This window comes from Amphiprion ocellaris, chromosome 12, assembly GCF_022539595.1.
Source record: "Amphiprion ocellaris isolate individual 3 ecotype Okinawa chromosome 12, ASM2253959v1, whole genome shotgun sequence".
Lineage (NCBI taxonomy): Eukaryota > Metazoa > Chordata > Actinopteri > Pomacentridae > Amphiprion > Amphiprion ocellaris.
Genome location: NC_072777.1, coordinates 1567573 through 1584919, shown reverse-complemented (window position 1 = coordinate 1584919; position 17347 = coordinate 1567573). Strand labels below are relative to the sequence as shown.

The 17347-nt window shown below is 36.3% G+C and overlaps 1 protein-coding gene across 1 annotated transcript in view; it reads left to right on the top strand.

Moving 5' to 3' along the window:
- nbas (NBAS subunit of NRZ tethering complex) overlaps positions 1 to 17347 on the top strand; it is a 202701-nt gene that overhangs the window by 51772 nt on the left and 133582 nt on the right. The window contains exons 17-20 of the mRNA XM_055016167.1: positions 1124 to 1261; positions 9595 to 9673; positions 13449 to 13553; positions 15072 to 15208. Coding sequence (XP_054872142.1) covers positions 1124 to 1261; positions 9595 to 9673; positions 13449 to 13553; positions 15072 to 15208 — 459 coding nt within the window. The remainder of the gene's footprint in view (positions 1 to 1123; positions 1262 to 9594; positions 9674 to 13448; positions 13554 to 15071; positions 15209 to 17347) is intronic.

Here is a 17347-nt window from a genome sequence, read left to right as displayed (position 1 = left end):
CAAACATACAAAAAAATATCCACCTGACCACCGTAAAGAGACCAAATCAACACAGAAACATAAAAAATACCATGAAAAGATGAAAAATCACTGCAAAAATGCACAAAATCATGAGAAAAATATCCACCTGACCTCCTTAAAGAGTCCAAATCAACACAAAAACATAAAAAAATCATCATGAAAAGCTGCAAAATTACTGCAAAAACACGAAAACTCACCACAAAAGGATGCAAACACAGATGAAAAAAACTAAATTTTGACCAAAAAATGCAAAATTACCAAGAAAAGTAGCAAAATTATCAAGAAAGTAGCAAAATTACTGTAAAAACACACAAAATCATGACAAAAATATCCACCTCACATCCTTAAAGACTCCAGATCATCACAAAAACATAAAAAAAAATCATCCTGAAAAGCTGCAACATCGCTGCAGTCCCATAAAAAGATGCAAACACAGATGACAAACCTATGACAAAACAAATGCAAAATTACAATGAAAAGCAGCAAAATTATTGGAAAACCCCCCCCCCCGAAAACTCACTCGCAGCACTCACAAAATTATGACCAAAAAAAATGCAAAATCACCACAAAATAATCCATCTGACGTCCTCAGAGTCCAAATCACCTCAAAAATCTGCAAAATTACCATGAAAAGCTGCAAAATTAATGCAAAAAGATCCAAACTTCCCACAAAAAGTTGCAAAATCACTGCAAAAACACAAAAACTCTCTACAAAAGGATGTAAACACAGACAATAATACACAAAATCATGACAAAACTATCTACCTGAACTCCTTAAAGAGTCCAAATCATCACAAAAGCATAAAAAGTCATCTTGAAAAGCTGCAAAATTATTGCAGAAAGCCCCAAAAACTCACCACAGTCAAAAATCATCACAAAAGCACACAAGAAAAGATACAAAATTATGACAAAAAAATGTACCGATGTCCTCAGTCCAAATCACCTCAAAAATATGCAAAATCACCACAGAAAGGAACCAAACCACTGCAAAAACACAAAAAGTCACCACAAAAGATCAAACACAGATGAAAAGACTCAAAATCAGGATAAAAAAATGCAAAATTGACCCTGTAGTTTGTGTTATTTGTGTTGTTTGTGTCAGGTTCATCCTTCCAGGGGATGTGGACCTCGATGACCTTCCCTATGAGGACCTGCTGTCTGACGATGAGGAGCTGGAGATGAAGAAGGAGAAGGAGAAGAAGAAGAGGCAGGAGCTGCTGGATAAGATCGACTTCAGCAGGTAACCATCAGTCAGACTGCTAATTAGTCCGACTGTTTAAATCCTCTGAACTCTGGCAAGTTTCTGGGATTTTATTTGCTTCTGACACTTTTTATTCACTGTGGTTCATTTTTAATCTAAAGTCCTGCAGCTCAGTGGAAACAGAACAACATGAAGAAGGAACTCAGAAGTCTTCTGTCAGCAGGAATGACTCAAAGAGAGAAAAATAGCACGAATACATGCACAGATGAAGCGAAAAAGACAAAAACTGACAGAAAAACATGCAAAAAAGACACAAAGATACAACATTTTTGTGCAATTTTCATTAATTTTGTGTCATTTTTGCCAAAGTTTTGCACCTTTTTGTCATTTTTACATCTTTGTCTGTCATTGTGTTGTTTTTGCATCTTTTTGTCATTTTTGTGTTGTTTTTCCATCTCTTTGTGTCATTCTTGTATCTTTTTGTTGTTTTTATAGCTGTTTGTTTCATTTTTGCGTGTTTTTGTGTCATTATTGTGTTGTTTTTGCATCGTTTTGTCATTTTTGTGTCTTTTGTCCATCTTTTTGTCATTCTTGTATCTTTTTGTTGTTTTTGCAGCTGTTTGTGTCATTTTTGCTTCTTTTGGTGTCTTTTTGTGTCATTTTTGCGTCATTCTACCATCTTTTTGTTGTTTGTCATTTTTACATCTTTTTGTGTCATTTTTGCCTAATTTTTGTATCTTTGTGTCATTTTTACATCTTTTTGTGTCATTTTTGCCTAATTTTTGTATCTTTGTGTCATTTTTGCATCTTTTGTCATCTTTGTGTCATTTTTTCATCTTTCTGTGTCATTCTTGCATATTTTTCTGTCATTTTTGCTTCTTTCTGTCACAGAAAGCTCCGTTTTCATGATTGTTCTGTTTCCACATTGCTGCAGGACTATAGATTGCAGAGAAAAAATGAACCCACAGTGGATAAAAACAAGCAAACGATGGTTTAAAATGAACCCACAGTGGTTAAAAACAAACAAACGCTGGTTTAAAATGAACCCACAGTGGTTAAAAACAAGCAAACGATGGTTTAAAATGAACCCACAGTGGATAAAAACAAGCAAACGACAGTTTAAAATGAACCCACGGTGGTTTAAAATGAACCCACAGTGGATAAAAACAAGCAAACGATGGTTTAAAATGAACCCACGGTGGATAAAAACAAGCAAACGATGGTTTAAAATGAACCCACGGTGGATAAAAACAAGCAAACGATGGTTTAAAATGAACCCACGGTGGATAAAAACAAGCAAACGATGGTTTAAAGTGCCTGAGAAGCGGCTCAGGTTGCAGGTGAAGCTCTTCCTGCTCCATGTGAGTGAGCGTCTGAGAGGTGATTAGTGATCACTAAAGACTTTTTCATCAGAGTTTCCCCTCGACGGCCGACAACAAAGGCATAAATTACCTCCAGCAGATTAGCGCTAATCTGCAGCTCTGCTCTGGTCCTCATTAGCGGCGCCGCCTTTATGATCTGCTCTCTGCTGGGCCGCTAATCAGACCATCATCCCTCCGTTAAACACCTCCTGGTGGGTTTAAAACCAAACTCATGCTGCTGAGGGGTCCGAGCTGCTGCCTGAGTCTGTAAAGTTCACCACAAACTACACATAGTTCAGTAAAAAAGACAAATAAACTGTTGAATAATTAAACAGTTTTCCTTCTAGACCAGGAAAAGATCGTATTGTAAGTCTCGTAACATTAGGACAAGATATTTTCATGTTATTACAACATGCAAACTTATGATGCTTCATTTTCTGTCATTTTTGTATCTTTTCCTGTCATTTTTGCATCCTTCTTGCATCATTTCTGTCATTTTTTACATTTTTTTTGTCATTTTCAGGTAATTTTTGCATCTTTTTCCACCATTTTTGCATCTTTTTCTGTCTTTTGCATCTTTTTCTGTCATTTTTGCATCTTTGTTTCATTTTTGCACCTTTTTCTGTCATTTTTGCATGTTTGTTTCATTTTTGCACCTCTTTCTGTCATTTTGCGTCTTTTTCTGTCATTTATGTGTCATTTTTGCATCTTTTTCTGTCATTTTTGCATCTTTGTTTCATTTTTGCACCTTTTTCTGTCATTTTTGCATCTGTTTCATTTTTGCACCTCTTTCTGTCATTTTGCGTCTTTTTCTGTCATTTATGTGTCATTTTTGCATCTTTTTCTGTCATTTTTGCATCTTTCTGTCATTTTGCATCTTTTTATTCCATTTTTGCATCTTTTTCTTTCATTTTGCATCTTTTTATTTCATTTTGCATCTCTTTCTGTCATTTTTGCATCTTTCTGTTTCATTTTTGCACCTTTTTCTGTCATTTTGCATCTTTTTCTGTCATTTAGGTGTCATTTTTGTATCTTTTTCTGTCATTTTGCACATTTTCTGTCATTTTTGCATCTTTTTCTGTCATTTTAGCATCTTTCTTGCATGATTTGTGTCATTTTTGCATCTTTTTTCTGTCATTTTTGCATATTTTCTGTCATCTGTCTCCAAGTTTGGTCGCCTCCTGCAGATTTTAGATTCATCTGTTGATAAATTCAGTCTAAATTCTGCGATTCCAGCTTCTTAAATGTGAATATTTTCTGGTTTCTTTCCTCTGTCACAGTAAACTGAAGATCTTTGGACTAAACCAGACATTTGAGGAAACTCTGATCCACATTTTTAACATTTTATCATATTTTAGAGACAAAACAACCAATTTTTTAATCAATATTTGATATAATCTTTAGTTTCAGCCCTTTAATGAACATGTTTCAAACCAAACCCCATTAGAAAAAGTTCTAATTTTAATCCAGACAGAGAATATTTATGAATAAATCCAGATTTTTTGCTCCAAGTTTGGTCCCTTCCAGCAGATTTTAGAATAATCTGTTAATCTGTAGATAAAATCAGTCTAAATTCTGTGATTCCAGCTTCCTAAATGTGAATATTTTCTGGTTTCTTTCCTCTTTTATGACAGTAAACTGGAGATCTTTGGACTAAACAAGACATTCTGAGCGGCATTTTTAACATTTTCTGACATTTCAGAGCCCAAACAGCTGATTAATTAACCCATAAATGAATCCACAGATTCAGAAACTGGTTTTAAACACTTCACGGTGTTTTTCAGACTCTGCTGCGTCTCTTTTCTTTTCCTGTCAGGTTCCTACATTAAGCTGCCGCCTGCAGTCTGCATGAGAATGAGGCACAAAGTGTAATAATGGTTCTCTTTACTGTTTGGTTTCTTTGATTTTCCTCCTCGCTGTGCAATAAAAGTGTTGAGCTTTTATTGCCGACCTGCAGATAAAGAAAAGATGGAGGATAAGGAAGAGGACATAAGAGTGAGCGAGAGGAATCGATGATTTCCAAACATTAAAGGAGCCGTTACATTAAATCCTCGCTGGATTAACTCCTTTAAATATGCCCATTTTTCTCTGTTATCTGCCGCCGAGTCGCTGGCTCGGACTCGTGTCCCTGAACGCTGTTTATGGTGCGTTCGAGTGCCCTCCTAATGGATCCGACCACGTCGCCTGGAGGCCCGAGACAGATAATAATTCTCTTAATTTCTTTTTAACTACAGCGCCATTACAGAAATGGTTGGGTATCGATCACGGCCGAGTCTCTGCTGGATTCAACTCTGAATGTAGCTCAGCAGGTTTCAGGTTGTCTGGCTGAAGTGAAACAAGATTTTTCTCAAGTTTTTGGATAAAAATAGACTTTAAATACGACTATTAGCAGCAGAGAATCACTCGTTCAACAATCAGCTCTTAGCTGCTCTCAGATATCAGACGCTGATAAAAGCTGAATTCCTCCTCTCTGTTTTTGTCTCGATTGTTTTATTTTGTGTCTCCTTTTTGATGTTTTGAGTCATTTTATGTTTAATGTTTTTGTTTTTCCGGTATCCTGCTGTCCGCATTTATTTCTTAGTTTTGGCTCCAAAAATGCTTCAAGTTTTACTATTTTTAGCTGTATTTTGGTGAAACAGAACACTGCCGTTTTAATCTAACTGTATATTTCCATTCATTTGCTACAGTGTTGTGTATTTATTGTTGGTCAAGACTGAAGTGTTTTCTTCAGGTGAACCTTCAGTTTAACATCTTCTTTCGTCTGCTTTCGCTCGCGTCTCAGTTTTCGTTCACTTTGGTCTTTTTTCCCGCCTCGTTTCCCCCCTGAGCTGCTGTTTATCATTGGACCGATTCACAGAACAAACCTAAAGTCTGCAGTTGGGTTTCCATTTGTATGTGCAGCGGTGAACTGCAGCACTCTGTTTATTCTGCGTCTCAGCGGAGTTCAGCCGGCGGATTAGCAATTTAGAGGCAGGACATGTGGACCTGAATGAACACGGAGCCTCGTACCGCCGGCTTTTCTGCAGAATGTCCTCCGTCTGCTGCTCGTCTGCTCACTGTACTCAGAGAATCACTGCCTGCTTAGGACACAGTTACCGCCTAAGTGGTCATTTTCAGTGCAGCAATGAAAAGAAAATAGAGTTTATGGCAGCGCTGGTGTTTCTGTGAAGCTGCAGACACCGAGGACGAGATCAGATTTAGGAAATTCTTCTGACAGATGTTGCTCTGAAAAAATGACAAACAGAATAAATGCAAGACTGAATAGAAAAACAATGAAATACAACTGGGATATATCAGGAAATCAACAGAAATAATATGTTTAAACAGAAAAGTAAGAAGTAGTACTGAAGTAGTGAAGTAATATTACACCTTATAATGAAATATTACACCTTTTTGTGAAATACTGCACTAATAAAATATTACACATTATAATGAAATATTCCACACACAAAAAAACATGAAATATGGCTCGTAGAAGGTTCTTGACTTGAGACCTGTCCAAAATGTCCCAAGATTTGTCTGAAATAAGGTAAATATTGTCCAAAATGACCTCAGACTTGTTCAAATTAACTCATATTTTCTCCATAGTTACTTAAATTTGTGTAAAAATATTTAAAACTGATCTAAAATGACTCGAAATCATCTAAAATTACATGAAATGTGTCCAAAACTGGTCAAAAATGTCTTCAAACCTGTCTAAATTTTAGAAAATGTGTCCAACTCATATTTCATTCAAAATTGCTTAAATTTATCTAAAATGACTTGAAGCTAATCTAAAATTACTATAATGACTTGAAATGTGTCTGAAATGAGTCAGAATCATCCAAAATTTTTCTGAAATAAGATAGATTTTGTCCAAAATGACCTCAAACTTGTTCGAAGTGAGTCATATTTTCTCCATAGTTACTTAAATTTGTCTAAAAATGCTTAAAACTTATCTACAATGACTCAAAATTGTCCAAAAATTACATGAAACGTGTCCAAAACGGGTCAAAATAGACCAAAATGCTTTCAAACCTGTCTAAAATTAGATAACGATTGTCCATATTCACTAATATTTTATACAGATTGCTTAAATTCATGTAAAATGACTTGAAGCTAATCCAAAATTACTCAAAATTGCCCAAAAGGAGTCAGAATTATCCAAAATTGCATTAAAATTTGTCAAAAATAAGATAAAAATCATCCAAAAATGACTTGAAATGTGTCTGAAATGAGTCAGAATTGTCCAAAATTTGTCCAAAATAGGATAACGATTGTCCTAAATGACTTCAGACTTGTCTAATATCAGATGATGATTGCCCAAACTCACTTGAAACTTCTAGATGTTGGTGTTCACAGAGGTCTAGATGTTGGTTTTGTCCATTTTTAGCAACCAATAATTGAAAATCTATGCTCTGTTTGATCCATTTAGTCGTTCTGATCTGTTGGAAACTATTCTATCTGTGTCCTCACCACATTTCACGGCTGTTGGAGTTTGATTTCTGCAGATATTGAACCCTGAAAATGGCTTCCTAAGTTTTTTTTGTTTTTTTTTTTTTAAAGAATGAAAATAGATAAATGCCCAGCATGAAAACGTTTTACATTCTCAGAATTCATCCAGAACATCTCAGTTTTGTGTCCCGAATACCAAATAAAGCGCCGCTGCTATCTGAAATGACTCAGCCTGACCCCAGAGCTTTATAACGTCGATAAACCTCCAGATAAGCCGTCGACACATTTTCTGTTTCTGAGTCTGTAAACGTTTGAAGTTCTGATTGAGCGTCGCTCAGACCTCAGACGGTGAAGCAGCTTTCTAGTGTCTCCTCCACTGTGAAGAAACGCAGCGAGGCAGTAATTAGCAGCAGTAAGTCGGCGTCTTTGAAGTGCCTCCGAGTGTTAATCTCTGTTCGTCTGTGCAGAGCAGCCCGATGAGGCCGATAGTGCTCTGTAATGAGGGATTAGGGATTAAGAGGCGTTGGAGAGGTCAGCTCCCTGGTGGGCGATCCGGACCGAGTTTTTAGCCCGCTCAGGTTGTTCCTTCACCCCTTTCACCTCCAACTTTTTACTACATTTAACCTGAAACCTGTCTGAGAGGACTGAAAATGGTCCAACATGACGGAAACCTTCAACAGAACTGCTTACATGTGTCCAAAATTACTTGAAACCTGTCCAAAATGTGTCCAAAATAAGATAAAGATTGTCTAAAACTACTTGAAATCTCACTGAAATGACTCCAGAATAACTCGGTATAACTTGAAACCTGTCCGAGAGGACATGGCTTAAACCTTCAACAGAACTTCTTAAACGTGTCCAAAAATGACTTGAAATATGTCCAAAATTTGTCTAAAATGGAATAAAGATTGTCCCAGATCACTGAAACTTGAACAAAATGACTCAGAATTTGTTCAGAATTACATAAATGTGTCCAAAATGACAAAATATAACATCAAACTTGCTCAAAGTACATTTAATTTGTCCTAAATCATTTGAAATTTCTGCAAAATTTGTCCAAAATGATTTAATGGTTCCAGTTTTTTGCTATTTTGACTGAAAACCTATTAAAGGTGACTCTTGTCCACAATGACTCAAAATTTGCACAAAATGACTTAACAAAAAAAATACATTTAATTTGTCTAAAATGATGTGAAACATATGCACAATTATTGAAAAATGGTCCAAAGTTTCTCAAAATTTGTCCCAAATAAGATAAAGGTTGCCCAAACTCAGTGGCTCTTGTCTGAAACGACTCATCGCTATTCCAAGATTACTTAAACTTGTTCCAAATTATTTAAATTTGACTTGAAAATTGGTCAAAATTTGTCCAAAATGACTCAAAATTTGACCAAATATGACTTGAAAATTGTCCAAAATGACAGGTTTGAGTCATTGCAGACAAATTTTATTAATTCTGGAAAGGTTTTGAGTATTTCTGGGCAAAATTACGTAATTTTGGACAGATTAAGAGTTATTTCAGATTTTGAGTCATTTTGAACAAATGTAAGTATTTTTGGACAAGTTTTAAAACATTTTTCAATATCTTTATCACATTTTGGACAAACTGGAAGAAGATTTGGACAATTAGGACTAATCTTGAGTCATCTTTCACAGGTCTTTTGTAAAAATAGGAAAAAACAAAACTGGAACCTTCAAAATCGATCTAAAAAGCCTCAAAATTTGTCCAACATGAATGAAATTTGTCCAAAACAACTTAGATTTTGTCCAGAGTGCCTCAAAATGTGCCTAAATATGACTTGAAAATGATCCAAAATTACTCAAAATTGATTTAAAATGCCTGAAAATTCATCTAGAATGACTCCAGATATGTCCAACATGACTTGAAATTTGTCCAAAATGACTTCAATTTTGTCCAATTTGACTCAAAATTATTTGAAAACTACTCAAGAGAAGTCCACAAGAAGCTAAGACTGTCCATAATGACTTAAGTTTTCCCCAAAATGACTCAAAATTTATCCAGAATGACTTCAAATGTGTCCAACATGACTTGAGATTCGTCCTGAAATCACCCATCTTTGTCCGGACATGGCCGTAATGAGTACTAATAGTGTTTTTTCAGTCCGGTCAGGTTGCTTTTTGGACTCGTAGATGGTGGTAAACATGCTGAACCTCCTGCAGCAGCCTTTGTTCTTCCTGTCGCCACACCTTGACTGATTGAACTGTAGGTAGATCCCACTGCTCCGTCCTCGCTGATTATTTATGACGGTGATTAAGCGACGTTGAGAACGGATCGGGTCCCGGCGGGCCGATCCGTCTCCTCGCTGACGGCCGGCGTCCTATACATAACAGCTGAATGGTCGGGGCGTCATCAGCGGCTGATTTGTGGCCTCAGAGATGATGAGGTGTGGAGGCCGGTTCAGGTGTTTTTCTACGAGTCCCTGAGGACTCTGCTGCCTCCAGCTACAGGTCGTTCACAGCCTCATTTGACTCGGGTTAATTTCAGGCTCCCAGGTTGATTGTGTGGAAGGTCTGGTTGTTGACTCGATGGTGTGTTTGTGTGTTTGTAATGTTCAGGTTGACTCTGGAGCAGAAGGAGTTGTGTCGCAGTCGGCTGAAGCTGCTGTCGTTTCTGGACCGACTGGCCACGTACGAGGTAAAAACATCATTTTAAACCCTGGACACAGCCAATACCTCACCAAATTGGAAATTTAAAATGGAAGAAAGTGGATGATTTCCTCTGAGAGTGTCTGTATATATATATATATAGATGGATCCATATTTCTACTATAATACAGTCTTTGGTTGACATTTCACCAACTGTTGAGGCTCTAACATCAGTAGAATCTGATGTGTGGAAAGTTTGACCACACAAGGTTCCAGTTTTTAGATATTTAGACTAGAAATCCACCTAAGATGACCCAAGATTGACTTGTATTGTGTCCAAATCACTCAAAGTTTGTCAAAAATAAGGTCAAGATTGTCCAAAATGACTCAAAATTTGTCCAAAATGTCTCTTAACCTGTCTACTATTACAATGTTTGTCCAAAATAAGTTAAAGATTGTCCAAATGGTTTAAAACTGACTGAAGATTGTCCAAAATGACTTGAACTCGTCCAGAATTTCTCAAAATTTGTTCAAAATAAGATAAAGATTGTCCCAAACCACTTGAAACTTGAGGCTTGTTTTCCTCATTGAATGTCCTCAAACAGATTGTGGAAATGAACCAAACCAAACTTCTGCACTGGTGTTTTTCCTGATCTTTACACCGTCAGAATTGATTCGGCTGTTTTCCACCTCGCTCTGACTGCAGCCCTCTCAGACAACAACATCTTCAAATCCTGCAAATTCAAAGTGGAATCTGACAGAAAAGCGTTTCTGTTTCATTATTATTGGATCTGCTTCTATCTGGCAGCTTCACTGGAGTGTGGGAGAGTCTTGGTAGGAAAGACAATCTATTCTAAACACTATTAAAACTGAATGAACTTACAGGTTCATTGATGCGTCTCGTATTTTCATCTACGTCTTCGTGTACAATACAAACTAATTCACAGTCTAATGGAACAATAATAACGGCAGCAGCTGAGCTTTTATTGCTCGCTTGTTTTCCCGTCGGTAAACTAATGCTTCCTCCTTTCATATCCAATCCATCAAAGCACCCAGGCTCCTCTACAGATACTCCCTTAACCCCACTGATCTCTGCAGAAATATTCAAAAGTAACGGGCTTTGGTCGACATTTCACCAACTTTTGAGGCTCTAACATCCGTAGAATCTGATGTGGGGAAAGTTTGACCAGAAAAGTTTCCAATTTTTTGCCATTTTGACATTGAAGATAGCTTAAAATTGTCCAAAATGACACCAAACTTGTCCAAAATGACTGAAATTAGTCTCAAAATGGCAAAAATAAATAATTATTGGTCCTTGGAAATGGACAAAGGTGCAAAATGTTCAATCCAAAGTGGTATTGTGTCTCCTGTAAGTGTATGTATATGGATGGATCTATATTTCTATTAAAATACAGACTTTAGTCGACATTTCACCTACTTTTGAGACTCTAATATCAGTAGAATCTGATGTGTTGTAAGTAAAGCAAGACCAGGTTCTATTCCTTTCCTATTTTGACTGAAAACCTAGTTGTCTAAAATGACACAAAAATGACTTGAAACCTGTCTAATTTCATTAAATTTGTTCAAAATGCCCTACGACCTGTTCACACTTTCTCAATATGTGTCCAAAATAATATGAAGATCATCCATAATCTCTTGAAACCTGTCTGGAATTACTCACAATTGGTCCAAAAATGACTTAACACTCATTCAGAATGACTCAAACTTGTCTAAAATTACTAAAAATGTGTCTAAACTAAGACGTATAGTCTAAAATGCCTTTGAAACCTAGAGATATTAATGCGTGCACGTGGATAAAAGGCTGAATGATCTGATAACCAGATATCTATCTTGTTTTTACACATCAGTCCAGCAGAGTTCATTTGTAAAGATCCTTTTATGCAAACAAAAGTGCTTTTTTACAACAAAAAACAATAAAAACAACATCCTCTTAAATAATTACACTGTAAATGAAGCACTCGATTGAGGAATGGAGGAAACACAGTCATGAATAAATCTCATAAATTTCATAAATTCTCAATGAGGAAACAGCAGAGGCAGGAAAAGACAAGAATCCAGACGAGCAAAACAAGACAGGAATACACAAGTGAAGCGATAAGGCTCAAAGATTATAAATAAAACATCATAAAACCTATTAAAAGCCAGACGAAAAACACAGGTCCTGAGTGTTCCTTGAAGTATATAAATCTCCTACACGTGCAATATCACTTAAATACTTCAAAACTGCATCAATTCTCAATGATTGCATGATTGAAGAATCGCACATTTCCTCTGATGATCTGTCAGAGATAAATATTTTAGCAAGACTATATTTAAATTTAGCCCAACTAAGCTACCAAAGTGAATCCAGCTGTGATTTCCAATCAGTCTAACTGCATGAACATGGTGCTAAAATGAGCTGCAGAACTTGCTCAGTTGTGGACCTGAGGACTGTCTTTCTGTCTTCACCATGGCTCCACATGAAAAAGAACTGGACAGAGAAACTGGAAAACCCCAAAGAGTTTATATAAAAGAACAAAGTAAACACCAGAATGTCCAATACGACTCAAAATTTATCCAAATTGCCTAAAAAATTGCTTAAAATTACTCAAAACTAGTCTAAAACAAAGCACAAGCTGAAACTTGAAAGTTCAAAACAATCTCAAAATGGTCCACAATGGCTGAAAATTAGTCCAAATTGACCCGAAATTTGTCCAAATTGACCCGAAATTTGTCAACAATTACTCAAAACTAGTCCAAAACCATCTAAGAAGAACCAGCTAACAACCTAATTTTGCTAAAATAACTCAAAAGTGACAGAACATTTGGCCAAAATTACTTGAAGTCAGTCCACAACAAGCTAAAATGGTCCAGTATGACTCAAAATGTGTCCAAATTGACTTTAAATTTGTTCAGATAGAGCCAAAATTTGTTGAAAATGACTCAAAACTAGTCCACACCAGCTAGGAAGAACAAGCCAACAAGCTTTTTGTCTAAAATTACAAAAAAAAACAAACTAAAGTGATTTGAAACTGATCTAAAACAAGCTAAAATGGTCCAAAATGACTGTAAAATAACTAAAAACCTCAATCTTGATCTTTCTTTTAAACACATCTATCTAATTTTTCTCTGTAGTACAAATGGGCCGCCCATATATTAGTCTGAGTGCAGCGTACAGGAGATGGATTCAACCTCTAAGTGCTTCAAACTGTGGATTCCAGCTTCCCGATGAATAATGTTAACACTGTTTCCATCCACAATAAATCACAGCCCAACAGGCCTCACTTTCTGCAGAGCACAGATGAGATTTTTCCTCCTGCTAGATATTCAGCTCAGACAGAATGATGTCTCTCTCTTCACTCGGACATCGTCATGGTAACCGCGGCGCTCCTCGGATTCCTTTTGCCCCTATCCATTTTCCCCGGCTGTCTATGAATATGATATTAGGGTTTTTATCATCCCGACTCGGGCGTCTCCGTCTGCGTACGACCCATTCAAAGGCCATTCATCAGACGCCGCTGTCCGGGAAGCTACAGACGTTTTACAGCCTCACATTCGCATAAATCCCTCCAGCCAAAAGGCCAGGACAACAAACGCTCCATCCTGACATCTGCACACACTCAGGACTTCCTCTGAAGCTTCTGACTGAAAGGACAGGAAGTCAAACAGCGTCTCTGTTGACTTGGTTCATCTGCAGTCACAGCTCCTCCTCATCCTCACTTTGAATTTCTGCCCACTCACAGCATTTATTCACACAGATAACCGTCTGCTTTGCCAATTCCTCTCTATGAACCGCGCTCATTTATTCTTCTTCTGCTTTCCAGGAGATCCTCGGCGGTCCTCACGCTGCGGAGCAGAAATACGACGCCGAGTTCTTCAAGAAGTTCCGCAGTCAGAATATCGTTCTGTCAGCAAGAAACTACGCCAGGGTGAGGGCAGATTATTAACTCAGCTGCAGGAGTTTCTGTTTAGAGCTGCTGAGATACAAGCTAATTTGTCCCAAATTACTAAAAAATGAACAAAATGTCTCAAAATTTGTCCAAAGCGACTCAAAATTCATGCAGTATGACTCAAAACATGTCAATATTGACTTTGAATGTCCAGATTGACCCGAAATTTGTTGAAAATGACTCAAAACTAGTCCACACCAGCTAAGAACAAGCTAACGAACTTTTTTTGTCCAAAATGACAAAACTACAATTGCTACCAAAATGGTTGAAAATGAGTCCAAAGTCACTCAAAATTCATGCAACATGACTCGAAATTGGTTGAAAATGACCTGGGATTTGTCAAATTTGACCCAAAATTTGTCAACAATAACTCAAAACTAGCTAAGAAGAACCAGCTAACAACCTAATTTGACTAAAATGACTCAAAAAAGATAAAACATTTGGCCAAAATTACTTGAAACCGACCCAGAACAAGCTGCAATGGTCCAATATGACTGAAAATTAGTCCAAATTGACTTTAAATTTGTTCAGATTGACCCAAAATTTGTTTAAAATGACTCAAAACTGGTCCACACCAGCTAGGAAGAACAAGCTAGCAAACTTTTTTTGTCCAAAATGACATAAAAATTGACTAAAATGACTTGAAATCAGTCCAAAACAGGCTAAAAATGTTTTAAATTGTCTGAAAATTTGTCCAAAATTAACTTGAAATTTGTCCAAGTTTACCCCGAATTTATCAAAACTGCTCATAACTAGCTAAGAAGATCAAGGTAAGAAGCTAATTTACCTGAAAATGCTTTAAAACGTGACTAAAACAATGACGAAAATTACTTGAAACCAGTCCAAAACAAGCTTAAATGGGCCAAAATGACTATAAATTTGTCCAAATTGACTCTAAATTTGTCAAGATTGACAGAAAAAGTTGTTGAAAATAACTCAAAACTAGTCCACACCAGCTTAGAAGCACAAGCTATCAAGCTTTTTTGTCCAAAATAACAAAAAAAATGACTAAAATGACTTGTAACCAGTCCAAAACAAGCTAAAAATGGGCCAAAAATGATTGTAAATTTGTCCAAATTGACTCTAAATTTGTCCAGATTGACTGAAACATTTGTTGAAGATTACTCAAAACTAGTCCACACCAGCTAAAAAGAACAAGCTACCTAGCTTTTTTGTCTAAAACGACAAAAAAGACAAAAGGTTAGACTAAAATTACTTGAAACCAGTCCAAAACAAGCTAAAATGGTCTAAAATGACTGTAAAATCAATAAAAACCTCGATCTTGATGCTTCTTCTAAACACATCTATCTAGTTTTTCTCTTTAGTACAAATTTTCCTCTTTAACTGTTTCCTTTTCAACACTGTACATCAGATTGCAGTGCTTTATGTCAAATAATTCACATTTTGCTCCCACTCTGCCGTTTTATCCGGTGATTTAGCTCCAAATTGTGTCGTTTGTTAGTAACTGAAGGCTTCCTGTGCATTGTTTGGCTGCAGGAGAGCAACGTTCAGGCTCTGGACATTCTGTTCACGTATCACGGAGCAGAACTCCTCCAGCATCGACTCGCCATCCTTTACAACTTCCCAGAAACCACCTCTCCACATGAGTACACCATGCTGCTGCCTGAAGCCTGGTGAGACTCCACACTGCCTCTAAACGCCGGCAGGAATGTTTTATTTTTATCATCCTTACTGTGAGGAAATGTGACCAGCAGAGCAAACGTACAACGCTCCACTCCTTGGTAGATTTTATGGATAATTGCAGCTCAATTATCCTGCAGGGTCGTTCTGTATTTAATCATTTTGCAAGAATTTCTGCTATGAAATATTTACAGCTTAAAATATGAATATTTATAATGATATTGGTCAATGTTGAGCCTCATTTATTAAATACTTTCTGAGAAAAACCTGACAATGTTTGTTCAAACATTAAAATTTGAGGCTGTTTGAAGAAAAATATCTCAGAAAATATTATAAGTAAAAAAACAGATCTTTTCACTGTTGTTTCTCATCATATCATTGAGTCCAAATCTGCAATATTGGACAAGTAAATAAAATAATTTCTGGTTATGGCTGAGTTGAAATACTAGTCAACTAGTGATATTTACTGATTCACATGTAGCTGCAGGTCACAATAATACAAAACTAAACATGTAGAATACTTTTTATATGAAATACTGGACCACAAAAATGAAAATAATTATTTTTACTGAGCTTTCATTACAGATTGAGACACCTTCCAAGACCAACTGTTGAGAAATCGGTGACAAAAACAGACAAAATGACAAAAACTAGATAGAAAAAAAAAAACGAGACAAAATGACACAAACAAGATAGAAAATGACAAAAACAAGATTCAAAATAACAAAACGAGATTCAAAATGATGAAAACAAGATAGAAAATGACAAAGCAAGATAGAAAATGATAAAAATGAGATAGAAAATGACAAGAATGAGTTAGAAAATTACAAAAAGACATTAAAAAATTACAAAAACTAGAAAAAATTACAAAAACAAGATAGAAACTGATAAAAACAAGACAGAAAATGACAAAAAAGACAAAAACAAGATAAAAATGACAAAAACAACAGAAAATGAAGAAAACGAGTTAGAACATAATGAAAACGAGATGGAAAAAACAAGAACGTGATAGAAAATGACAAAAAACAAGAATCAAAATGACAAAAATGAGATAGAAAATGACAAAAATACGATTGAAAATGACAAAAGCGAGATAGAAAATGACAAAAAGAAGATAAACAATTACAAAAATAAGATAGAAAATGACCAAAATGAGATTCAAAATCACAAAAGCAAGATAGAAAATGACCAAAAAAAGATTCAAAATAGCAAAAACGAGACAGATAATGACAAAAATGAGACACAAAATGACAAAAATGAGACACAAAATGACAAAAATGAGATAGATGACAAAATGAAGTAGAAAATTACAAATACAATTGCACATCATGATCCTGCCACCACCATGCTGAATAGTTTTCATTTTTGCTTCCAACTGTTTCATATTAAAAGCTCTTTTGTGTTTGATTTTGTATTTTTCTGACATGCAGCTAAAAATGTTATAGAATATCTCACTATCTGACTTCTACATTTTCATTATTTTTTAATTAATTTTCTTTCAAAGATGGAACTTTTCTTGATCGCTTCATTTTTTTGGTTTATTTTCTTATTTTTAGCTCATCAATTATCAGATTATTGGATGGAAGATGAGATGGAATGATTTAGACTCTTAACCACTGTGTTTAAATGAGCAGAAACTCCGATCGTCAACTTGGGACCTGTTGTAAAATCCATCATCACCTGGAGGCCACACAGCTTGAAACCCCAGAGAACCAATGGTTCCACCTCTCTGGAATGTCTCACCTCACATGAAATCACCTGAAACTGGAATCACACCGTCTTTCTCACTTCTTCTCCTTATTCTTCTTCTTCTTCTCACCTCCGCTAACATTTTTACCACCGAGCACACGAGCTTCTTCCTCAGACACACAACCAGCCTCAGCTCCAGTGTTTAGCAGCACATCGGTGGAATAAACAGAAAGGGAGCTGATTAAAACGTCTACATTTACCTCCAAACCGAACCAAACACCTTCAGATGATAGAATAACTGCTGCGAGACTGTAAATTGATTTGATTTTCCACCCTTTGCTTCGTTTCTGCCGTGGGATTGTGGAGTCGCTGAAGGGAAAAGATGATGATGATGGAGAAGAAATCCGTCCTCACACCTTTCTGGTTGAGCAGTAGAGGTGACT